The sequence below is a fragment of the Notechis scutatus genome, chromosome 4 (genome assembly GCF_049901735.1).
Source record: "Notechis scutatus isolate UNSWTSFEM ecotype Mainland chromosome 4, rNotScu1.2, whole genome shotgun sequence".
Taxonomy (NCBI): Eukaryota; Metazoa; Chordata; class Lepidosauria; order Squamata; family Elapidae; genus Notechis; species Notechis scutatus.
This window is the reverse complement of record NC_142012.1, coordinates 68,157,457-68,183,732: the sequence shown is the minus strand read 5'-3', so window position 1 is coordinate 68,183,732 and position 26,276 is coordinate 68,157,457. Positions and strand designations below refer to the sequence as shown.

The window sequence follows — 26,276 nt, the reverse complement described above, 5'->3', positions numbered from 1 at the left end:
ATCACTAAACCCAGTAAGTAATAGATCTAGGTGCACATTTACACACACACACGCACAAAATATATCTCTATCTCTCTCTCTCTCTCTCTCTCTCTCTCTCTCTCTCTCTCTCTCTCTCTCTCTCTCTCTCTCTCTCTCTCTCTCTTATATATATATATATATATATATATATATATATATACCAACATCAGTATAGACATATTGCCCATTACACTGGCACTATAATATTAGATCTGGTTTTGGTGTTGTGTTTCGTTTAAAAGTCTAACAGCCCATGGATAAAAGCTATTTTACAGCCTATTTGGCTGGCTGGCTATATCTCTTCTGTATCTTCTGCCTGCTATCTGGATTCTTTTCCTAAGGGAGATATATTTTGGACACAGCAGCCGAGAGACATAGTCAGACATGCCCAGGTGGAGAAGGGAAATTGCTCTATATACCTGTTTAAGTTTGAGTACATATGGTCTAGAGCAGGGGTGTCCAACCTTGGCCACTTTAAGACTTGTGGACTTCAGCTCCCAGAATTCCTCAGCCAGCTGGCTGAGGAATTCTGGGAGTTGAAGTCCACAAGTCTTAAAGTGGCCAAGGTTGGACACCCCTGGTCTAGAGTATTCTTCCCTCTGGTGAACTTTTACATGAGTTATTTAATATTTGCATTTAGTGAAACTCTTCTGATGGTGTATGATTAATGATAGCAATTGGTATATATTAACAGACTCAAAGGACAAGACAAATGAAGATGTGCAGAATGTTACAATAAAGCAGTATAAAAAAGGTTGGTTTTATGCTGTATTGTTGATTCAATCCATTTCTTTTCTGTGTAGGTGTTCCCACTCAGTCCAGCTGATTCATCAAATCAGTGAAATTCCATGCATGGTTTAAAGGGATCAACCATTTGCAAACATATATGACTACATTACCATATTATGAAGACTTCTGTTTCTCTGTAAGATGGGTATCTATAATAGAAAATTCTACTGCTAATCAGTCAATATATTTCAAAATTTCTTTGGTAACCACTTTTCTTTTGTAAAAGTGTTTAACTAATGTAAACACTTCTTAAAATTAATTTAACATAATGAATTTTAAAAAGCTAAGGCAAGGGGTTCATGAGGATTTGTCTCCAACTTTTTAATGCCATAACACTAATATTTTGCATAAATCCTCCATGCAAATGATAGTATTTGAACCCTGATAAGTTTGTTTTCAATTAATGTTCTTGGAATAAATTAGTGGAAAGAATATTTATACTATTTCAGAATGCAAGGAAGCAAGCTAGTCTAAAGTTACAATTGTCTTTGTTTTGCACACTGAAAACTTTATTTCATTGGTGAAACTTCTGGTCATGTTTGATCTACAAACACAACTGATTCAAAATGGATTCAAGAAACAATTGTTTGTTCTTTTATTTTTCTCATTCAATTTGATGCAAAAATGTTTCAAAATTTATATCAAAACAAACAAAATGCTGGTCAAAATATGAGTATATATGATTCTGGATGAGTACAAATGTGTAAAGATCTTTCCATAGGTCTGCAGCCTTGCTTCTGAAAACTTAGTTAAAGGAACTTAACTAAGATATACAGGATGTTCTTTTATGTCACTTTTTTCCTATTTTAATAATAATATCAGTTTGTTTGTTTTTTAAATGAAAGCACCAGAGAAGAGGAATAAGAAAGCGCAAAGGAAGAATTCTGCAAATAATTCTTTGGGCACTGCAATATTCTAACAGCTGTAATGCAAAGCTGCATTTTTATGGCTTGCCTATAATGCCTATAATGAGAAAATGTGAGCCCAGAAGGAATGTATGGTAGCAGTGGAGTTTATTTCATATATCAGTTTGAACCAACCAATGGATATTTTGGATATCTGCTATGATCACATACTTATCCAAATATTCAAACAAAGAAATATTTTAACATTTGCATTAGATATATACTTAAATGTATGGCATATATGTTTATAAATTTAACAACATTCTTCTAATTACAAGAAAGAATTTAGTGAATATACTAAACAACATTAGAGCTTAATTTAAATGTCAGCACAAATTGAGGTCAATTATTTTCACTGGGAAAAAGCAAAACCCCTTCTATATTTGCATTTTAATTAAGCAAGTATTTGCAACTAGCATAAGAACTGTTTCAGTGAAATGAATAGAGACTTGCAATTTTTGGTCATAAGTGTAATGTTCTTCCAGTTGTTTTATTTTATTCCAATAAAATCAAACAAACAGATGGAAATCTTTAGGGATTTTTTGGAATTATCCCTGTTCCTATTTTAAAACTCATTTTATTCAGCAGGATCCTGCAATGTAGATGTACCATTTTCAGGTAACTGAATATTAGAGAAGGAAACAAAAAAACTAGCCTTCTTTGCATCAATATCTGAATACAATTATCTGAATATATACAACCCTGGAGATAAGGATGCTTTTATAAAACAAAAACACCTTCGGATTCCATTAGCAATGTGTATTTTAAAAAAAAATGAAGAGCAACATGTATTTTTTTAAATGCGAAATCTGATAATGAATTCCCATATGTTTGATATTTGTCAGAATAAATGTATAAATAAGCTCATAAACTTCATTGAATTTGTATTCAGGCAAGTATATAAAATTAAATATATCATGAACATTTTCATCAGTGTGTGTCTGTCTTGAATGATTTCGGACTCATTCAGTCATTGGATATATTTTTGCTCCGTGAGCATTAATGTAGGTGAGAAGTATTTTGGCTCTCTGTTCTACAACATCAATCAACTTTTCAATGCCTTGACGGCCTCCTTGGCTATCCCAAAAAATTCTGTCCAGGAATAATGACTGAAGCAGTTTTTCTCGCAAATGGTGACTTTTCAGCACAGAAATAGCAGATTCCGGGAACCTGAAATTGAATAAACCCATGCAATTTAATTTAAGTACCTCATTGCTATTTCATTTGCAGTAATGTAATTATGAACATACGTAAAATAGGCAAGTTTAGGGTACTCTATATAATGTAGGTATATCTAATGGCGAATGAGAAGCCAGTAGCAAACTAATAAAATCAGTGAAAGAGCTCCTGATTTTTAAAAAAACAGAGTAAAATGAATATAGGCATAAGATTAAGAAGTACTGTGCAGAAAGTTTTGCCATCCGAAGGTTAACAAAGACAGCAAAGGGCAGTGACTAAGCATAATACATAGAGACACCTCGGGGAAAAGATCTGGCAAGGGTAACCGTGTCTTCTTATATCTGTGAATTTTCAGGACACTCAATCTCTCTTCAGACATTAAATCAGGGGTCCCCAACCACCGGGCCGCGGACCGGTACCGGGCCGTGGAGCACTCTTTACCGGGCCGCAAAGAAAAAAAAAAAAAAAAAATGGCGGCTTTCTTCGCCTTCGGTGAATGCTGCTGGGATCGGGATCAAGGACACAAATGAAAGAAGGGGAGGGAGGAAGCAACCGAAGCCTGTCCTGCTCTCTGGCTCAGCTCTCTCAGTCGCTCTGTTGCTCCTCCACCAGCACAGGAAGAAACTGCTTCAAAGAAGCCGGGGGTGTGGCTTTTCCTGTCGCCGCAGCTTCCCGAGCGCCCGTTTCACCCCCCCCGCCCGCCCGCTCGCTCGCGGTTCAATCCACAGTGCTCCGTTCTGCCTGCCTGCCTGTCTGGTTGTTTGGGAGCAGCTTCGACTGAGAATAATAACTATTCGCCTCTTTTATCAGCGGAAGCTGCTCCGAAGCGAAGAAGGCAGGCAGGCAGGCAGGTAGAACGGAGCACTGTGGATTGAACCGCGAGCGGGCGGGCGGGCGGGGTGGGGTGAAATGGGCGCTTCGGGAAGCTGTGGCGACAGGAAAAGCCACCCCACCCCCCCCCGGCTTCTTTGAAGCAGTTTCTTCCTGGGCTGCTGTAGGAGCGATAGAGTGACTGAGAGAGGAACGAGGCAGACACCTGAGGGAGGGAGGGAGGCAGACACCTGAGGGATGGGGCTGAGGGAGGCAGGGCCGAGCGCTCCTGAACTTGGTGGTTTGCTGGCAGGCGTTTTATTACCCGACTAGGTAACAACATCAGATGTTACCTAGTCAGGTAATGAAACGTCTGCAAGCAAACTACCAAACTCGGTTCTCTCCCCCGGTCCTTGAAAAATGTTTCTGCTTGAAACAGGTCCCTGGTACAAAAAGGTTGGGGACCACTGCATTAAATGATACACAGCTTTTTGATTTTATCTCCTGGTGTGTTGTAATGACGAGGCAGTCGAGGTGTTTGATCATGATCAACTGAATCATGATGAACTTTATTGGAGTCTAGTCTTGCATTTATACACATTTTTAGTAATCCTCCAACATTGGTTAATTTGGTTATTGCTTAACTTTCGTTACTGTTTAGCATAGTAACTAATACAATTAATTATCTCTAGTTAAAGTCTAACGTATGTTTACTTCTTCTCTCTAATCCTCCTTTAGATTAGTGACTTTGTTTGCCTGAGTTGTAATTGCTTGTAAACATTCTTTATCTGAGGTTTGCCATCCAAGATAAGAATATTCCTGCAATTACAACTCTACACTGGTGCCTATATATTTAAAAACTCTTGAAGTTTCATGAAAGCTGGAATATTAATTATCCTGGATATCTGATATCTGAATAGATATTGGGAATCAAGCAGGCCCATATCACAGTCAGGATTAATGGCATGGTGTACAATCTCTGCTACAGGAACAATGGGGTTTTTTCCCCCCTCCATTGTAAAGCAATTGTGGAAGAGCCATGGCGGTACAGTGGTCAGAATGCAGTATTGCAGGCTGCATATTGCCAGGAGTTCAATCCTGATTCAGTCCTCCATCTTTCTGAGGTCAGTAAAATAAGGACTCAGATTGTTGGGGGCAAATATGATGGCATTTGTAAACCATTCAGAGAGTGCTGTAAAACACTATAAAGCAGCATATCAGTCTAAGTGCCATTGCTATTATATGAAACATCTGAACTGCCTTTACCAGAAAATGAACTTACTCGTTAATGCCTTGCAATATTTTGAAATCCAGATTATCTTCACTTCTGTCAAAGAAACCTTTATTATGTATAAAGACCAAATGCCTTGGGTCATCCTTTCTCTGAATAACGTGAGTCAAAGCTATGTTGTCTTGGTCATCACATTGCCGATTTAGCCCTTTCTGTACACAGGAGTCCTCTTTACGTGGTTTGAATCCACAACAGTTCTTATCCAAGCGATGATAGATCTGAAATTGAATAAAGTTTCACTACCATCATGAATCATGGACTGATACAAACAGTTCCTTTTTAGGTCTATGGGGCACCACACAAATGTGTATAGACATGGACCATCACAACTGCAGATCTATGAAAAAATACTAAGGTGAACTTCTTAGTCATACTGGCCACAGAGAGAGATAGCTTAAATCTGTATTCATTTCTCCCAGTTTTTATAATAGTGATTTATCTCTTTTCCCAATACGCAAGGCGTGCCCACCAAGCCACACCCACTGAACCACCCACCGAACCAGTGGCAAAAATATTTGAATCCCACCACTTGATACAGTCTATAATGATAGCACAACAATGTGAATACAGATATTCTTTGACTTAACGACTCCAATTGAGCCCAAAATTTCTGTTGCTAAAGAGAGACATTTGTTAAGTGAATTATGCTCCATTTTAAAACCTTTCTTGCCACAGTTGTGAATCCCTGCAGTTGTTTTAGTAACACAGTTGTCAAGTGAATCTGGCTTCTCCATTGACTTTGCTTAGCAGAAGGTCGCAACCCCAGGACACTGCAACCATCATAAATATAGTCTCATATATATATATATATATATATATATATATATATATATATATATATATATATATATATATATATATATAGAGAGAGAGAGAGAGAGAGAGAGAGAGAGAGAGAGAGAGAGAGAGAGATATTATATATTCATATATTTAGTACTTATAAGTAACTGAATTCCAGTTGGAGATAGCCTAATTAACAAATCACATGACAGAAGGGTATTAGTAAAGCAGAATGGAGGAACTTGACCTGTTACTTAGACAACTTGAGTACTGGCTAAAATGTTCATCCCAGATACCTCCTACAATTTTTGAATAAGAAATAGCTCCATCAAATATCAGAAGTGCAATTAGAGGTAGATAAAATAAAGGTTCATAGGTCAATGGAACTTTAGGCCATAGATTGTTCACTACTGTTTTAACATCTCTTCTAAAACTTAACCTTACATCTCATTACTATTTCTTTTGTAATAACCACAAGCATTTCTAATTACTGTGTGAGTTCGTCACATACATTTTTAAAAATTGGCTTACTCCTTTATCAATGTGCTGCTGAACAACTTACAAACCCTTTTAGCACATCTCTTTGGACATAATTTTCTCACCTGTAAAAGAAAATCAAGAAGTGCCATCTTGGACCATTCATGGTAATGGATCTCTGTACATCCCCCTTCTGCTTTGGGTACTTTGCCATTTTGCCAGCACTTTTCCTTTAGTTGCTTCTTGTAGGCTCCCCAGGTGAGTCTCAGTGAAGAGTGAGTATCGTTGTCTGTCTGAGCCAAAGAAGGATCCCAAAGAATGACAGGATGTGGTCCATCATCTCAAGTAAAAACATTTAGAATACCAACATGAACTTTCAGTGAAATTTAGACTGTGCCTAAGAGTTATAATCCTTGGTTATTCTTTAGATATTGTCTCAAATTGAAATAGTTAAAAACAGATGTTAGTAAAGGGGCATACTATAGATGTGGTAAGAAGGAAACAAACTGCCAATGATTTTATTTTCCTTAGTTAACATGGTTATATTCCACATCTAAAGAAGCTATTTCAGTCAAGGAAGAGCACCAGACTTTAATCGTTTCCAGTACCAGATAGCTTCTACCTACAATTGTGCTCTGCTTAAAAAGAGCTCTGATGCTTGAGAAGATTTATTTATGACATTAGAAATAGTTTTGCTGATTTGCTCCCGATATAAAGCTCGGTAGCTTATTCAAATTATTGCAAAACAATATTTATTTATTTATGAGAATGCAACTACCGTGTTTCTCATATAATAAGGCCGGGTCTTTTTTTTTTTTTTTGAGCCCCGAAAAAACGGCTAGGCCATCTTTTCGGGGGTGATTCCGCCCCCCCCCGCATCTTAGGGCGGGCGGCGACGGCTTGGATGTTGACCTCGGCGTTGGTGGGGCACTTTGTATCAGGGTCAATGCAAGCAGCACCATATCCGGGTGTGCAACAAAAGTACTTCCTAACAGCAAGCCTCCCCGCCGCCATTTCCCCCATTTCGCATGTTTTAATATAGGCCTTAATTTGGGGGGAGGGCTTAATTTCATTTCATGCCTATAAAACATGCTGGGACTTCCTATTGGGGGAGGCCGTATTGTTGGAGAAACAGGGTATGTATGACCAAGCAGGGAAAATCAACCTATAATGAATAAGTTTATATTAGTGCCTTGAATGGTTTACCTTTTAAATGGATAGAATTCTAGCAAAAAGCTATGCATAAAATGTGCGGCTGTACCATTTTCAAAGAGGAACCAAGAATGAGAATGCAAAAAAATCAAAACAGTGCAAATCTGCATAATTACTGTGCAGAATGGTTATGCATAATTTCAATTACATTATTTTAAAGATATTGCTTGAACCGGCATCAGTGTAAAATAGTTATGCCTTCTCCTGGTAATAAAATTCGTTTACATTCCTGTACAACTCAAAGCACTCTTGGGATAGCAGATCCAAAGTATTTCAAAGCCCTATCTCTGTATGTCATGTATAGGTCAATATGATGAATATCTGCATGGCGTTGCAAAATATAATAATATTTGCAAGAATTACTATTTGCCTGCAGGTTAGAACTGGGACCACAAATTAAAAAAATAATTAAAAAAAATGAAAAGTGCTCTGGGACTTTAGAATTCAAACAGATAAGCATCTGCCACAGTACCTGGAAACCGTAGCAGAGAATACAAAATACAAAGTATTTGTAAAATTAAAATAAAATTAAAAAAACTGTGGCAATAGAAAGCAACGATAGTACCAATAGTAATAGATACCTTGGATGTAAACACAAAACACCTGGAGCCCCACTTGGCATTGACAATTTAATTGACAGTTGACAGTTTAAGATGAACATCTTACCTCCTGGAATAATTTCTTTAACACCACAACACAACATTGCATTTTTGTATCCAATATATCAACTGGGAATTCAATTACACTACAGTATATTGTCAATTTTCTGAGCTCATTGTGTACAAATACATACATTTAAAAAGAGGACATATCTCAAATTTGGATGGGAATGGCACAACCAAATTTAGAAACTGAAATCTAGCCATACTGACAAATTCCCAAGCAAGAGAAACTGAGAGGAAAAAAAATGGCTAGATTTACTCATCTCTTATGGCAGGAGATACAAGTTTTGCTCTTTTCTCATATTTCAAAAGCTAAATAAATGGATATCTCTGTTTTCTGCTTTATTTAAACTAGAGAACACTTATTCACACACCTTTCTGATTGCTTCTCCCTTACAGTTCTTTTTCCCTCCTGCAGAGCAGAAATCAAACATAAGTGGCTTTCTCAGCACATATATCCATTCTTGCTTTACAAAAGTTGATTTATCCTGGGCAGCCCTTCCTGTTTTCCTATTTTATCTGCTTCCATGCCTGAATTCTATATAAAAGGAAAGGGGAGGAAGAATTGATAATTAATGTGTTATTTTTATCCCTTAAAAATGTTATTTGAAACATGGAGTGAAGGTAAAGAACAGGAAATGAGTGTTATTCACGGGAAAGACTTTGCAAATTCAGTCTACCATAATAACAATGCACATTTCAAAATATTCACTAAAACAGGCTTCCCACTGCTACTATGGAATCCTCCCCCCTCCAATCGTATTATTTAATAAATGGCCTAAAAAGAACCAGTTCAAACCCCCTGCTCTAATGCCATTCTGTTTCAGATTAAATTATGTGTATATCCAGAGGTGGGTATTCAGCAGGTTCTGACCAGTTCTGGAGAACCGGTAGTGGAAATTTTGAGTAGTTTGGAAAACCGGCAAATACCACCTCTGACAGGAGATTTTACGGTATCTTTCCCCTGCCACACCTGCCAAGCCATGCCCACAGAACCAGTAGTAAAAAAAATTTGAATCCCACCACTGTGTATATCCCACATTAAATACCAAATGATTTCCAAATTGCCGTGAATGAACAACTGGAGGGAACAAAGAGAACATAGAACTAAAAGAATTAACGCATACAAAACTACTGGCGAATTGCCCATCTCAAAATTCTGATGAAATAAACCCGAGTTTGAGGCAAGCATTTTAAATCCTGAACGGATAAACATTTTGCAGCCAGGATCCCCATCTTTTTTCATTTCTTCATTTATTTTGATCTCTGCAGGTTAAAAGCATGACAGCAACACGGTGACTTCATTGGAGGGTTAAAATCAATATTTTAAATCCTTCTTTGGCTTAGCGGATAGGATGCCCTCCTCCAAATATTTAGTACATTTATCACTTTTTTGTTGTCAGCAAAATCCGGGCTAGGCTCAGAAAAAAAAAACATATATATAGGGCTACATGTGCAGCCAGGAAATCTTGAGTTGCCCGTTCCTACTTTAGAGATTCTCTAGTACAGTCTTCTCACTGGATATCGCTCACAACTGTCAGCCATGCTATAAAAAAGTCAAGAAATCTGTTGCTTGCCAATTGACAGTACCTGGAACTAAGGAGAAAAAATGCTTTTATTGGATTGATGGAAGCAGTAAAAGGAGAAATCTATACTATCCTAAACATCTTCAACATTTCAATATATATTTTATTTTATTTTATTATTTATTTTATTTGGTTTGTCAATTGCTTACAAGATAATAGGTATAAGTAAAAACATAGTTATGAATACATGGATACATATAAGAAAAATAAAAAGAAACAAGAGCACAGAGACGGTAGGCATGTTGGTGCGCTTATGCACGCCCCCTACAGAACTCTTAGGAAAGGGGGAGGTCAATCTCTAGGTTAGATAGATAGATAGATAGATGAGATAGATAGATAGATAGATAGATAGATAGATAGATGTATATATTTATTTATTTATTTATTTGATTTGCCAATTGTTTACAAGATAATAAGTATAAGTGTATACATAGTTGTGAATACATGAAATGGTAGTAGGACAGGGACGGTGGACGTTGGTGCTACGCCCCTACAGACCTCTTAGGAAAGGGGTGAGGTCAATAGTAGACAGTCTAAGGTTAAAGTTTTTGGGGTTTGGGGAAGAAACCACAGAGTCAGGTAGAGTATTCCAGACATTGACCACTCTGTTGCTGAAGTCATATTTCCTGCAATCAAGTTTGGTGTGATTAACCTTGCGTTTGTATCTATTGTTTGCTCTTGTATTGTTATGGTTGAAGCTGAAGTATTCATTGACAGGTAGGACATTGCAATGTATGATTTTATATACTATACTTAGATCGGACCGAAGGCGGCGTAGTTCTAGGTTTTCTAGGTCTAGAATTTCAAGTCTGGTGCCATAGGGTATTCTGCAACGAGTAGAGGAGTGGAGAATTCTTCTTGTGAAATATTTCTGGACTTTCTCAACTGTGTTAATATCAGATACGTAATGTGGGTTCCAGACTGATGAGCTGTATTCGAATATTGGTCTAGCAAATGTTTTGTATGCTCTAGTTAGTAGTGTAATATTACTAAAGAAAAAGCTACGTAAGATTAGGTTAACAACTCTTAATGCCTTTTTGGCTATGTAGTTACAGTGGGCTCTAGCACTTAGATCATTAGAGATGAGTACTCCAAGACCCTTGACAGAGTTTGGATCATCAACAAGGTCTTGACTATTCAGCCTGTATTTTATTTTCTGATTTTTTTTGTTTTGGCCAATATGTAAGACAGAACATTTATTTGTTGAGATTTGAAGTTGCCATTTGTTTGACCATTCTGATACATAGTCGAGGTCGTTTTGAAGGGTAGCAGTATTGTCTGTGGTGTTGAACAGCTTTACATCGTCAGTGAAGAGAACACAGTTGCTCTTAATATGATCACAGAGGTCATTTATGTAGAGTATGAAGAGAGTTGGTCCTATAACACTGCCTTGGTGGACTCCACTGTTGACAGGTACAGAATTTGATAGGATGCTCCCAGTTTTGACCATTTGTTGTCTGTTTTGACAGGAATGCTTCTATCCAGTTATGCAGGTGTCCAGAGGTACCATAAAATTTTAGTTTTAGGAGTAGTTTGTCATGTACAGAAGTCTATGTAGATTGTGTCTATTGCTTTGCCCTGATCGAGTTGTGTAGTCCATATGTTTTTGTAGTGTAAGAGTTGCAGATTGCAGGATAGTTTTTTTTTCTGAAACCAAATTGTTTATTAGAGAGTAGGTTGCTTGTCTCTAAGTGGAGGATAATGGATTGGTTACTAACTGATTCCATGACTTTACATGTGACGCAGCATAAAGAGATTGGTCTGTAATTTTCAACTAGGCTGGGGTCTCCCTTTTTGAAAATGGGGATGACCGTGGCTTGTGACCATAGTTTTGACAAGGAGATGGTCCTGAAAGATTTTTCGAAGATTATGCTTAGAGGTTCAGCTATGGCAGTGGATAGCTTTTTTAAGAAGTAGGCACGTACTCCGTCCGGTCCAATAGATAGAGATGGTTTTAGATTGCGTAGTACTTTTTCAACATTGTCTTCTGTAAAATCAATATGTATTAGATCATTGTAGTTGTCTGTGGTTCGACTAGGAGATACTGGGCATGATCATTGCTGTTTACAAATACTGAGCCAAAGAATGTGTTAAAGAGGTTGGCTTTAATGGTGTCATTGTTGCAGTCTTTACCTATCAGGGGTCCTATCAGGGGTGGGATGGACCTTGAGTCTTTTAGTTTGTTGTTTACAAAATTGTAGAAAGCGCTGGTGGAATTGGTGCGTAGAAGGTTTTCCTCTTGTTTAATGTGATAATTGGTGCATTCAGTCTTTATCTGGTGGCATAAAGTTTTTTATCGGCTTTTGAAGTTGGCAACGTGACCGGATTTGTTTTTCTGCCAAAGTGATCTTTTTTTGGACTGAAGCTTCCTTATTGTTATGGGTAATCTGTTTTTTCTCGTTTTTGGAGTTGTTATTGGTACACATAGTGTGATGACTCTTTTGACTTCAAGTAAAAATATGTTGTAATGGTCTTCAACAGTATTGCATCCAGAGAATAGAAATTGCCAATCAAGGGATGAGAGATCGTTGTCTATAAGATCATAGTTGCCTTTTTTGAAGTTATAATTGGGGATCACATTGTTGTGTTGATTTTTGTGTGGACGTATGTTGTGACAAAAGTCAATCATGCTGTGGTCACTGCTGGTAAAGGGTTCTTTAATTTGTATTCTGTAAATTGAATTCAAACTATTGCAGAAGATAAGATTGAGGCGGTTGTAAAGTCTAGTATTGTTGGTTACTAGTTGTTCCAGTCCCAGGTTTATTACAGCATTGTAGAAGGTTGCATGTATGGGTTCAGTTTTACATTCGTTTATATAAAATATAAAATACATCTTTTTTTAATCCTATGGAAGCCTGGTCCTAGGTTTTGTCTTCTAAATTGCTAAGTAGGAATGGTATCTTACATGACCATTAAGTTCAGCAGTAGCCAACAATTAAGCCAAAAAGTCCTTACCCAGGCTTTGAAAAACTGGTGGGAACAAGGAAGGTGATAGTGCAAAGTTAGCAGCAAATGTTTGGGAGTGACTAGTTTGGAGATAAATACCACATTGATGAAATGCCAGCTATTTTTGCTTCTGAAGGTTTCTGTCTCCATAGCAACTTAGTGCCTTGCCTACACTTTCTAATATTGGAACTGCAAATTTGATACATTCTGGTACACACTTATAGTTTGTTAGAGGAGAATGGCTTTCAGAGGACTCATATCTGTTTTTTTATTGAAGTGCCATAAAGATTCTTCAAACTGTCTTTTGCTTTATTGTTTTAATGGTTCATTATATATAGATCTCATTTAAACATCATTAGGAAATTGCAAAAGAATTCAAAAGTGAAATTTATCTATGCAAATCCAAAATGTACATCAACAAGCACCAAAGTTGGACAAAACAAGTTGTTTTGTGTTCTGCAACTTCAACCTTTCGGAAGTGTGTCTTAGAGCTTGTTTTGAGAAACAATTCATATAAAACATATTTTTATATGCAGTTTTTCCTAGTAATGTATTTTGTATGCAGTTAAAGTGTTGAGATCCAAAAGCAAATGAATTCTGAGCTATGGAAGCTGACTTCTCTCACATTCCAATCAGCTTTTAACCTCTGGAGAAAATGCAAGGTATAAATTTAACCAACAAATTTAACCAACAAATCCTAGATACACTTTTTAAAATCAAAAGGCTATATTATGGAAAATGGAGTGGCAAAAGTTAATTACTTTTTTGTTGTGCTTTAATTTGGTCAGTTCATATTAAAATATAAAAAACTAAAATATATCTTTTATTCTAACAGAATAACATAGAATTAGACATTTTGGTAGCAGCATAAGTAAAATAAAAATGCAAAATGTACCAAAAACAATTGCTGAATTCCTGACCCAGACAGATAAGAAATTGTAAATGTGAAATAGGAAGGCCAATTTCTATGAAGTTGATAGAGGATGTGTTATGATCTTCAAAAATAATATTAACATTCCAAATTATTATAATAATAAAAAACAATTTTAATCCAATGGATTATTTGACTTTTTTTGGAAAGAGAGTTTTGGAAAGAGAGATTAGCAATTTCTCTGAAATCAAGTACTATATTCTGATGAAGTCCCTCTCATTTTTGGCAGAGTGAATATAGTCCCAGGTGAGCTGCAGTCAGGCTTATCCCATTGCCCCCTTCCAGGCTACCAATAAGAAGTCAGCACAACTGAATTGGAGAGGAAGTACCTTTTGGAACAGGGAGTCAATGAGAGCAAGTGGCTGAATATGACCATAGATCAAAGCCCATTGTATGACATTGACCCAAAGGGCTGGGACTTTAATAAAATAGCCTTCTTGTAGATGCCTCTTATTCTGGCATAATCCTAAGAGCATTGGTCTGGGCATGCCAGTGCATTAAACTAAATAAGTGAAAAATTATAGAGAAAACTAATTAATGAATAAAACAGCGCCAACAAGAAAAAAATATCCTTGGTGACATCTGTTCCCATCCACAGTGACAAACTGTATATCACAATGTTGGAAGAAATATCCATCTGGATCAGTTCCAAGCTGGGAAAAAAGACATTAGAAATATGGAGACTGGTTGGAAAGATGATTTAATGAGGAAGCAGAACCATCAACCACATGGGATTCAGGGCAGCTGACAAAATGGAGTGGAGAGTGGGTGGGTTTTTATACCTTCTTTGGGCTTTGTATTTGAGCTTCCTGTTCCTGTGCAAGAACATGTCCTTTAATGTTCTATTGGCTGTCCTATGAGGGTCATGCAGAGATTATGTAGGGGTCATGGTGCGACCGGAACAATCTGGAACTGAACACACTCAAAACCATAGAAATGGTGGTAGACTTTAGGAGAAACCCTCCCATACTACCACCTCTTACAATACTAGATAACACAGTATCAACAGTAGAGACCTTCAAATTTCTAGGTTCTATCATATCTTTAGACCTAAAATAGTCACCTAACATCAAAAACATCATCAAAAAAGCACAACAAAGAATGTTCTTTCCATGCCAACTCAGAAAACTCAAACTGCCCAAGGAGTTGCTGCTACAGAGTCTGTCATCTATATCTCTATAACTGTCTGGTTTGGTTCTGCAACCCAACAAGACAGACACAGACTTCGGAGGATAATTAGGACTGCAGAAAAAACAATTACTACCAATCTGCCAACTCCTACTTCAAAATGATGCTACAGAGCACTGCACACCAGAACAACTAGATACAAAAACATTTTTCCCTGAATGCCATCACTCTGCTAAACAAATAATTCCCTCAACATTGTCCAACTATTTACTAAGTCTGCATTATTATTACTATTAATCTTCTCATTGTTCCTATCACCCATCTCCTCCCACTTGTGACTGTATGACTGTAACTTTGTTGCTGGTATCCTTATGATTTATATTCTGTTTCCATGAATGATTATTGCTTATTTGTACCCTATGACTATCATCAAGTGTTGTACCTTATGATTCTTGATGAATGTAGCTTTTCTTTTATGTACACTGAGGGCATTTGCACCAAGACAAATTCCTTGTGTGTCTAATCACACTTGGCCAATAAAGAATTCATTCATTCATTCATTCATTCATACATACATACATAGCTGGCTCTTATAGGCAAAAGAGGAGATACAAATTCTAGGTGTTTGTCTGAGCTAATCTGGTCAACTTCTGTTTTATTGTTTATCTGAGCTCCCAAGTTTCTGTGACTTTGAAGTTTGGACTGCTCTGGGGTGCAATGAAGGGGCTTGTTTCTGGTGAATGAATTACCAAATCTGCATTTCTTAAAGCTGGCCTCTTCGGTGTCTGCTTGGAGACAGGGAGACTGGGGCTGGTTTCTGTCTTTAAGAGCATGTTTCTCCATTTCTCCTTTAGGGAAATATAATACTATGCCTTTTTAATATTTCCCAAAACATTTCGTTCTTCTAGGAGGGTTTTTTCCCACAACAGTGCACAGTACTTTCTTTTACACATGAAATGACATTACAAGAAATATGTAAAAAGTAGAATTTACATTATGATACCATAATGCACATTTCATCATATGCATTCCCTACAAATTCCTACGACTATTTTCTGAATTTTTTCTCATCAATTATCAGTTTGAAGACTAAAAAGTTACTATCGGTTTTTCTTTCAAAGGGTAAGAGAATTAGGTGAAATTCTCAAAGTAAGAATATGGTTTTGCTATTATTTAGTACAAAATAAAGGATGCCTGTAAATATTCTCACCTAAAATTAAACCAGAAAAACAAAAACTTCTTTCACAGGAAGTGGTGAAAAATTGCAAGGCAGGTTTTGATACAGCTTCAGAACACCATGACAACATTGTAAACCAGGCCTGAAGAATGATATTCATCAACCGAAACTCTTGTTTATCATTGCTGAACTAAGCAATTATATTAAAGCTGTGCTAAGCAAATGATACTTCACCAACATTAAGACATGTCAGAAGAAGAACTCAAAGGATTGCACTAACTTATAACAAATAAAAAGGATTTTCAAATACATTTATCAGTACTACCGTAGCATTTTTTTGGCCTCAGACAGGAGAGCAAACTGAACAAAATCATTGGATCTGATGAATGGCACAAAATAATATTGGAATAATAATATTCATTATCCTTTACATTAATTAAACTGGTGTATCCTTTCAAGGGTGTAGGCTGGAACACCATAAACATGTTTCTTGTTCTTGCCGCTTACATTGCACACAGGGAACATATAAATGGAATTAGTTGAGTTTCTACTTCTGGCTGTGTCAAATTCTTATATTCTATAAAGCCAATTACAGAGCAAACAAATACAACGAAAATTAGAGTCAGATGGTCATTTGCACTGTTTCAAAAGAAGGTTGTTCTGAATATGAGCTCATTAAATAATTAACCTTGCAATCACTGCAGTTGCACATATATGTGCATTCTTTCAAGGTTTATACATACGTATATGGGATTACAGAGTTTATACATAAATATATAACTTTATAAGACACACACACACACACACACACACACACACACACGTGCATGTATGGATGCATGCATGTAGTATGCATAAATACACGCCTCTGGAAGACCTGTTCACAGGAAGGAAAGTGATTGCCAATTATAGAAAGGTTTTATTTAGTGTATGGCATGTGCTAGCCAGAGATCACTTCTGTGGCCTCTGTGAAAGGAATTTTTTGGGGCAGTGTTATTTTTACCTGTGGGACACCTGAATGCTGGAAGGTAATCAGGGGAGGCTCCTTTCTTGTCCCTATGCGGTTTGTTCGCTCACAGGAATCAAACTGCCGAGCTGCCGACCTCAGTGGTGCACAGGCCCAGTGTCTTACCATGTGAGCCACCATGTCCCCCTATAAAAAGGTAAGAGGACCCTATACAAAGGATCTGATAGCCTGCAGGTCATAATACTTTGCATATTCTTGGCATTCTCTTAGTTAAGAGTTATATAATCTGCCACAAACACAAGATTAATCATAAAGATTAAGTGTGGATATGCCTCATGCCTCTTCTGAGAATACTAAAACTGAATGTTAGCACTCTTGCCAAGCATCTCCTTATAAAACAACAGAAATATTGTGAGATTTAATGATTTCACAACACTTTGTTTTTAAGAGTTGGCTTTTAATTAAATTGGGACAGTCACGCTTATGACCAGAAGCATGTTCTTTATTCCCATTGTGCTTGCTACAAGTAACCTATTAAAGTCCGATTTGTTCTGTTGGGCTTCTTTTGAAAAGAAAAATCTTTATTCAGCCAATATCACATGTGAGCCTAAGGACACAATTTTCAAGTTTGAAATAAATATTATAAATAGCTTTGAAAGTCAGAACTGCAGAATACTTCCTCCCCTTCTCATCTCCAAGTCTTTATAAATTTTGATCTGTCAACAATAATGAGTCTTAGAAAAAAAAACATTGTCACGACTTATTTTTGTGATAAAACAGCTATGTCAGAAGACAAAGTAAAATAATTTGGTGATTTAGTAGGTGGTTCACTATTCATTTAGTCAGTGACAAACCAAGACATTTTATTAGCAAGTCAGACAAGATGAGAAATTAAGACAAGAAAGAAGAGATCAAGTTATCTTAAGGGAGGCTTCCATAAAACGGATCATATCTTTAAGATGCCTACTGTTTGAAAGGGTAATATAGCAGCATATTTATCTTTTTGTATATAGAGATAGGTTAATAGCACATTGAGATGTTAGTTCCAAGCTTTATTTGTATTGACTGCTGCTGATTTTAAAGATGCTGCAGCATTTTAATATGGCTTCCATGTTTATTACTTTATATAATGGTACCGGTATTTGCCGAAGTATATCGAGCGACTGGCGTATAAGGCGAGCCCCCAACATTTCCACTCAAAATATGGTTTTTGTTATATACTGCCGTATAAGGCGACCCCGCCACTTGGAGCATGCTTTTCAGGCAAAAAGAGTCCGTCTCATTACGCGGCAAATCGGTAAGTTGTAACACTTGGGGTATTCTGGATATAATTCTTGATTGACACCCCCAACCCCTTTCCCCCAAACTTACAAAGCCACCAAAATGCTTTAGAGAGGCAGCTTCGCCTTTCTCAGGCTGGCACTCAATTCCTCTCCCTTTCTTTGTGACAGCCCCGCGTGCGTGCCATCGGGACTCCAAGGGTGGGGATGGACAGCTGCCAACTCACTCCTCACTCTCTCTCTCTCTCTCTCTCTCTCTCTCTGTGTGTGTGTGTGTGTGTGTGTGTGTGTGTGTGTGGTGTGGAGGGTAATTCCGGCTATCTCTGGCCTCCGCTCGGTTTTAAAGTCGCTTGGCCGGTTCCCAAGTCATGCAGCGCGCTGGCCGGTGCAGGGGAGGCAGATCTTTCTCTCTTAAGCGGGGAGGGGAGGAGGGGACAAGAGGAGGGACGGGACGGGACAGGGGGCGGAGGAGGGCTCGCCTTCTTCCACCGCCCACCGGACCCTTTCTTCCCAAGGGGACCCTGGAAAGCAGCTCGGGAGCTGGGTGGCCCTGCCCAGCGGGGTCCCATCAGGAACTTCCTGAGGACATCCCCCCCCCAAGCACAGCCCTCCCGGTCTTTCAAAGAGGAGGGAGAAGCGGGAGGAGCAAATGCCGCCCCGCCCCGCTGCCCAGAAGGAGGGTGCCACAGTCCACCCCACCACCTTCTCCCCCCACTCCCTGGGCCATTACGCGGCTCGGGGCTGGCTGGGCGAAGCGGCCCGCCAGAGACCCTCCGCTCCACCCCCACCCCACCTCCAGATTGGCCTCCGCAAGCGCCCCGAGCCGGGCGGAGGGTGGGTGGGTGGGTGGGAGGAGGAGGAAGAGAGACTCCGGCTGGGCTTGAAGGGGCTTCGCAAGTTGCGGAGCTCCGCCCCGTCGCTCTTGCACCCGAGTGACAATGTATTTACCGGCGTATAAGACGACCGCCCCACTTGGAGGCATGTTTTTAGGGCAAAAAGTCGTCTTATACGCCGCAAAACGGTAATTGTTTTTCCCCTATTTTTGTCATTTTGAATTTGATCTCCTGAATAAGAGAGGTTTATAAAGTAAATTAATAAACCACATTTATTCTGATACAGAAAATAACATTTTAAGGAAAAATAAAAGACACAAAAGAGATCCATAGAACACTAAATAATTGTGGATTTATTTATAACACCAGTTCATATTCTCATTTAGTCCGACCTTCTGAATAAATTTTTATCTTGGAGCTATACAAATAGAAATATCTTGATAAATATAATAGCACAATCATATATAAAAGTACAGAAAATTAATCCTATTAATAGATTTCTCTCTAACTTGTCACATCAGTAACCACACTGATATAAGATTGACAAATTAGAGATAGACTATAAAACACAAAACATATTGGGATATTTGTTCATGATTATTAAAAGAAATTAAATCTTCCAAGAATTGCCATTGATTTGTGCTGATATATTTTGATATAATTTGTGTTGGCATTATTTTCCCCAGTCTCTGCTCACTTGGTTGTTGGAAAGCATGCAAATGCAACAGTGGTGGTATTCAAAAAAAATTTTTTACTGCCGGTTCTGTGGGCATGGCTTGATGGGTGTGGTGTGTCTTGGTGGGCATGGTTTGGTGGGCGTGGCAGGGGAAGGATACTGCAAAATCTCCATTTTTACCCCATTCCAAGGGAAGGATATTGTAAAATCTCCACTCCCTCCCCACCCCACTAACCTGCTTTCCAGCTCCATTCTCCTGTGCAGGGTAACAAAAGAAGATCCAGCCAATCAGCTAGAACTCGGGAGGCAGAGAATAGATGGGGGCGGGGCCAACCAGAGGTGGTATTTACTGGTTCTCCGAACTGCTCAAAATTTCAGCTACTAGTTCTCCAGAACTTGTCTGAACAGGCTGAATACCACCTCTGAAATGCAAGTAGATAAATAAATATCACTTTTTGGGAAGGAAACAGCATTCTGTGCGCCTTGGTGTATAGTTATGCTGACCACATGACCACAGAAGGGTTTTCGGACAACACTGGATCCCTAAGCTAAGAAACAGGAATGAAGACCGCTTCCAAGAATAGGACATGACTGGACAGGGGAAACCTTTACCTTTATTTTTCGTAGCATAGCTACCAATAGCTCAGATCGGATTTTAAGATCCAAAAGAGTAAAAGAGGGTTTCCCATTTTAATGTTATTTATAGTTAAGAAGCATCATAACAAGAAATGTACACATTTTATAAGTAAATAGCCCAAAGTCACTTTATGTAAGATGGACTGCATAGAAATGTGATGAATATATAAATAACAAATGAAATATCAAAAAGTAAAACGGCCACTTTTCCTCTTGCACATCATCACCTAGCAACAGTTCTCTAGCTTTATAGAGAACGAAAAAAAGCTGAATTGTCCTTTTTACTTCTTGACAATCACAAATAATTATGCAGCCTAAAAACAACTGCTAATATAATTACTCAAAGAGCAATTTACAGCGGGCCTCAGACCACAATTCTCTGTCCTGGACTCTGAAATTCGAACTACCTCATTCTCTTCACCAGAGTTTTGCACCAGTAAAACCCTTCCCTAAAAATAACAGATGTGTTGTGTGACTTCTGTACTTTTAGAGTCTGAATACTTCTTCGAAACTATTAAGCAATCACTCAAGACTATTGATGTTTTCAATACAGAGACCAATAAAGTGGACATTAAAACATAGATTACTTTTATATCTGCTTATAGGAATGTTTGGCTAGTTTTCTTTGCCCTTAGTAAAACACACATTGATTAGAAATTTTACATAAAACAGCACTGTGACCACATTAGGAAAGAATCAGTACAGAAATGGGAAACTATTATAGGACTCTTTCATTCAAACGTACTTTAGCCTTCTCTGCCTATAATTTTGACTATTGCTTCAGTTGAAGTCATAGTTCAGCAATACAGGGGAATATAAAAAAGGGCATTCATTTTGAGATTTAAAAACTGAATGTACACAAGTGAGATCACTTATAAATTTAGTGCTTATTAGGCAATTCATGCTCTATTATCTTAGTGAAACATTAGTTTAAAAGATGAGAAACAAAGTCATAATTACATTATAAAATCTTATTGAAACTATTTTTTCTAGAAATAAATTCATTGGTACAGACAGCAAGAATCCATGCAAAAAAAAATATGGTTCATAGTATTCTGTCTGGCTATTATAGAAAATTCCAACAGTGTATATTCATGGTTGCTTTCTAAAATAAAAAATAAAAATATAAAGGCACTGAAAAAGAACAAGTCATTATATTCTTGACTTTGTTCAAATCTCCTTCGGCTGTTTGAAGTAGAATTGCAATGTATTACTACAATTACGCTTGGCATACAAATCACTAGTTTGGCAATCTCTGTTAAGAGCACTGATTTATTCTGCACTTTTGCGAATATCTCACAAGTGATAGAGACTACATAGCTAAAGTATTAGATGACATATATGCCATGACAGCAATATATGGCCCATACTTTTCTAGCTAAAGAAATTAAACGCCAAGTTTTGCATTCAGAATCTTAATGTTAATCGGATAACTCCATGCTCTCCTGACCAATTTTACTTTCTTATAATACATGAATTTTTATATTTGATATGGATAAAACAGATCACCCACCCACTTAACACTGTAACACTCTAGTGTGTGACATTCGATAAATTAAGAAAATTAATTTAGTTGAATATCTGAAATTTTGGTTACTCAAACAATTTGTTTTGTAACTTGGGCAGAGGCAATCTGAATCCTTCCAGATGTTTTGGATGGTAACTCCCACAGCCTCTTGCCATATGATATGCTCACTGAGGTTGAATAGAATCAATTAAAAAATCTGGAAGGCATCAGATTTACATCAGTTTCTGCTGTTGAGTATTTAATAACATTTATTTCTTGATGCTACTGAAGGATAAAAGCTTGCTCTATTTTTCCAATGCAGTGAGTAAATTAATTACCTTGTACAAATTCCAATTTTCTGCTTATGGTAGGCAAAGTCCGATTCAGCCTTAGGATCCTGTCCAAATGGAAAGCGAACACTTCACTCATTTCAAGTGGTCTCTTGATGATGCCACATTGACCTTGACTGCATATGTCTTCTTTGACTGACTTATTATCAAGCTCTGCTCTCCCAAATACTAGAAGTACTCCATGTTGGGAAGGAACTTCTTGAATACTATTTATTTTGGAATCTGCCATAAAACGCATACTTGAGATGTCCTCTTTACTCAACCAAGATGGTGGACTCTCACTGTACATCCGGATATTGCTTTCCTGAACATTAGTCTGAACATTTAGGACTCTTACACTCGTTTCAGGTCTCCAATGTTTTATGTTTTGAGCCATTTGTTTTTCTTTCTGCTGTTGTTTCTGCCTATCTTTCTCTGGAACTACTTCTCCTTTCCTCTTGTTCATAGATTTGCCATAAAATGGCTTACGTAGGATTATGCCATCTAGTGAGTTCTTATTCCCATACTGCAAAGGTAATGCTTGCTTCTTTCTTTGCTTGGGCCTCACAGTGCCTCGAATCTTGGCAGGTTTCCTTCTCTTGGATCGCAAAGTGATGTATACCACATTAGGCAACATGGATGTGTTATCTGTTCCCATCTTAGATTTTTCAAGGTCAGAAAATGACCAGGTGCCATCCATCGGGGTTTCAGAGAAACGAGGTGGAGCAACATCTTGAAGATTCCAAGAGTTTGCTTTTGGTCCTTTTCTGTGTTGTGGTACAACACGGCCTACTTGACTGACAAGGAAGCCCAAATAAATCACAAAAGCAGTGCCCAACAATAAATTCCTTCGGGTCCTTGAGCACTTGCCAGTCCAAAGCAGCCGAGGTGAGCACAGAGAACAAAAGAGCCAGTTGATAATTTGGCATGTCTGAACCAGGAAGCTCATTTCTCCAGTGAATCAACATGATGGAATTAGTTTAAGAATCCACTGGTTGCCAGCTAGGATGATGCTGCATGCCTTCTAAATGACCAGATGTCTCCACCTCTTTTTCCAGCTGTTGTGTGTGCGTGTCTCTATGCATATACGCATTGAGAATGCCGAACAATTGTAAAAGTTCAGTTCTAATGAATCTGACAGCGTACCCTGACAAGCTGTTAAAATCTTTCAGCCACCTCAAAGGGTGTGATTAAGTTCAGTGAATGAATGGAGTTGGCTGTATAAACAGAGTCACAGTATGAGAAGTGTGGAAGTCCCTTCTGCACTGCTGAACTGTTAGAGGGGAAAGAATGATAAATATCATTTTACAGTCATCATTATCCACATGGTTACTTTTACGTATATCTCTTCATTTAAAGACTACAGCTAGTAATTACATTGCCAAAACAAAGAAAAGGTTGAAACTTCATGTTATATATGACAAATTGATATAAAACTATAAAAATAATCCTGAAACATAATCTGAAATGAATTTATTTTCCAAAATTTCGGATCATATTAGTTCATATTATTAACAACGTTCAGAAAACATTTTTTTTTTACAAATTTATAGTTGGTATATATTTTTCCCATGCTTGTGGGATGGAAGATATATAGAAATCACTCACCCTATTGCTTCTAGCTAACATGGATATACATTCCATTAATCAGTTAAGGACTATGCAGGAAAATTAACTTTATAATATAATTATATAAGATTTAGCTAAAAGAACATACTAGTCAGGTAGAAAGAAGCACATTCTTCGGTTTACATTCATTTAAGCATTCTTTTTTTTATAAAGCAAAAATTCTTCCTTTTTTCAATGGCTAGATTTTTTTACTACAACACTATTACATTGCAAACAACAAATATAAACAATTGCATGAAAAAATTATGTACATTTGCATATTCTATTTTAAATTCATCCTAAGTCTAAAAATACTATTATATTGATGTGTTCACATACAGATGTGCTCATCTGTAAACAAAAATTATAAATCTTCCAAATGAACATAATTTTCTGATGCTTACAAAAACTTAGCAAATGAAACAACAAATATTTTCTTTATAGTAACTATATCATTAAAATAAAGTTTAGAATAATCTTACCAAACACAGTTGGCCCAAATCTTAGTTCAAAATGTTCTAGTAGTAATGAATACTAGCAAAACCTTTAGGAAGGAAGTCCATTTTTTTCCACGAAACAAAATATCCACCAACTGGACAATACTTTTATTAAAATTGAATAAAATATTACAAAATAATAAACAAGTTTTGATGTTTTCAACCTGTGTATATTTTTTTCAAAATCCTGATGTATGCCATTCATTTATCAAGACAGTTCTGTTTGAGGAAGATCCATCCAGATCCATATTCCTTCTACATGTTCTGATCATCCCAGATGGACGTTCCTAGTTTGACTGCTACAAAGTTATATGAACTTTTCATTTCTTTTAAGCTATTTTAATTTCTGGAATGGGAAAGCTAGCCTGGTGCCTTGCTTCTAAAAGAGAACACTAGATCTATATAAGTTTTGAGGGCCCCCTAGTGAACAAAACCCAGAATGGCTAAACACCATCATCTTTACTACAAAAGGGGGGGGGAAACTAATATATTATTACAATTTGTGGCTGCAAAATTAAACACATTTCTTGAGACACATCAAGTTAACTTTAATGAGTTTATTGTACAATGGTGTCCCAAAAATACTCACAGTTATACAATTGTCAATAGAGAGAAGCGGTAGACGAGAGGAACAGAAGAAAACAATGTTGTGTTTAATTAAATGAGATAAATAATTGGGGGGGGGAGGCAGTGGGCAAATGGGAATTTTGAAAGGAAAAAGAATGCCAGAGGAAATTTTACCTGAGCATAAATGTCTACTCTGCCAAATGTAGCTATTTGCAAGGCAGCCATTTACCAGAATAAAAACTGATGAGAGTGTTGCAGATTATCTGCTTGTCCACCTCCCATCTCACTTCCCTTTTTCCTGGACAAGTAGATATTTTAAAAGATTTAACAAATATCTTTGGACTATGGCAATACATTTATCTTTGGACTGTACATACATTTTTCTCCAAAACTTACTCCTGTAAACAAAATTGAGGTTGAAAGCACAAATCCCAGTAAATTCTCATGGAATATCAAGGCCAATGGGCAAACTTAATGGATAACGGCATTCCAAGAATAATGGTGAACATATTATGTCCAGAGACATATGGTAGAGTTTTGGTAGAGAAAATGGGGAAAGTATATATAACTTTTATATCAAGAGTGTCTGTGGACCTTATACAACTTTAGTACAAAAAATAATATTGAGAATTTATTGGACTCAGCTACATATAAATAAAAAAGTCTGTCTATGACATCTTTTTGTTAGAAATGTATTAAGGATAATACTTCTTTAAAGCACATGTTTTTACAATCTCCTATATGTACTAAATTTTGCAAGAAAGCAATGTATTATATAAATATGACTGTACAACAAAAATTAAAATTTCCAGAGGATAATATTCTCTTGGATTACATACCTATTTCATATTTGACATCTGGACACCCTAAATGGATTCTATGTGCCCTTGCTACATATCGCCAAAAGACTAATACTGCAGCATTAGAAAGATAGATGTATGGCTCTGTTCACTGAATAGATTGATGACCTGATATGAATGATAGTCATACAAATGTATTAGAAATGTGTGTGTGTGTGTGTGTGTGTGTGTGTGTGTGTATTTATTAAATTTATATTGCTGTTTATTTGCCCATGGTGACTGGAAGTGGCTTACAGAATGTAAAACTATATGTAAAATAACATAATAATAATAATAATAATAATAATAATAATAATAATAATAATAATAATAATAATAATAATAAAAACTAACAAAAAGAATCAAATAAATTAATGAAGTACAATAGAAAAAATTGGAAAATAAATAAAAATCCCACTCCAACTCCCACCCCCTGCCCTGACGACAGCAGATCACACTAGCCATTTGATGGGCTCCATCCCGCAATGCAGGCCTGCTCCCCAGGCCCGCTGGCAGAACCAGGTCATTCTGGAAGAGTATTCGAGAGGGGGCCATTCTAATCTCTGGGGGGATGATGTTCCAGAGAGAGGGAGCCACCAAGGAGAAGACCCTTCTTTTGGGTCCCACCAGGTATATCTCCCTC

The 26,276-nt window shown here is 37.3% G+C and overlaps 1 protein-coding gene across 2 annotated transcripts; it reads right to left on the bottom strand.

Moving 5' to 3' along the window:
• Nucleotides 1–1,385: 1,385 nt before the first annotated feature.
• Nucleotides 1,386–24,608, bottom strand: GASK1B (golgi associated kinase 1B). Of its 2 annotated transcripts, none has more exons than XM_087963672.1 (5): nucleotides 24,213–24,608; nucleotides 22,132–23,395; nucleotides 6,378–6,592; nucleotides 4,987–5,213; nucleotides 1,386–2,885 (listed from the first exon to the last, which is right to left on the bottom strand). In XM_087963672.1, exons 2-5 carry the CDS (start codon nucleotides 23,069–23,071, stop codon nucleotides 2,678–2,680), a joined length of 1,590 nt encoding a protein of 529 aa, XP_087819798.1. In that variant the 5' UTR covers nucleotides 23,072–23,395; nucleotides 24,213–24,608; the 3' UTR covers nucleotides 1,386–2,677. The 2 variants fall into 2 exon arrangements, with proteins under 2 accessions (XP_087819798.1, XP_026531621.2); XM_026675836.2 differs by having other exon boundaries at nucleotides 24,392–24,540.
• Between the last annotated feature and the right edge of the window lie 1,668 nt (nucleotides 24,609–26,276).

Bases quoted from the DNA above. Each gene is read 5' to 3' on its own strand.
- GASK1B (XM_087963672.1), bottom strand. From the start codon at position 23,071: ATGAGCTTCCTGGTTCAGACATGCCAAATTATCAACTGGCTCTTTTGT. The intron at 6,593-22,131 runs GTAATTAATTTA...TTTTTACTTGAG, and splicing joins AAAATTGGAATTTGTACAAG to ATGATGGACCACATCCTGTC. The intron at 5,214-6,377 runs GTGAGAAAATTA...ATTCAATTTCAG, and splicing joins TTCTTGATTTTCTTTTACAG to ATCTATCATCGCTTGGATAA.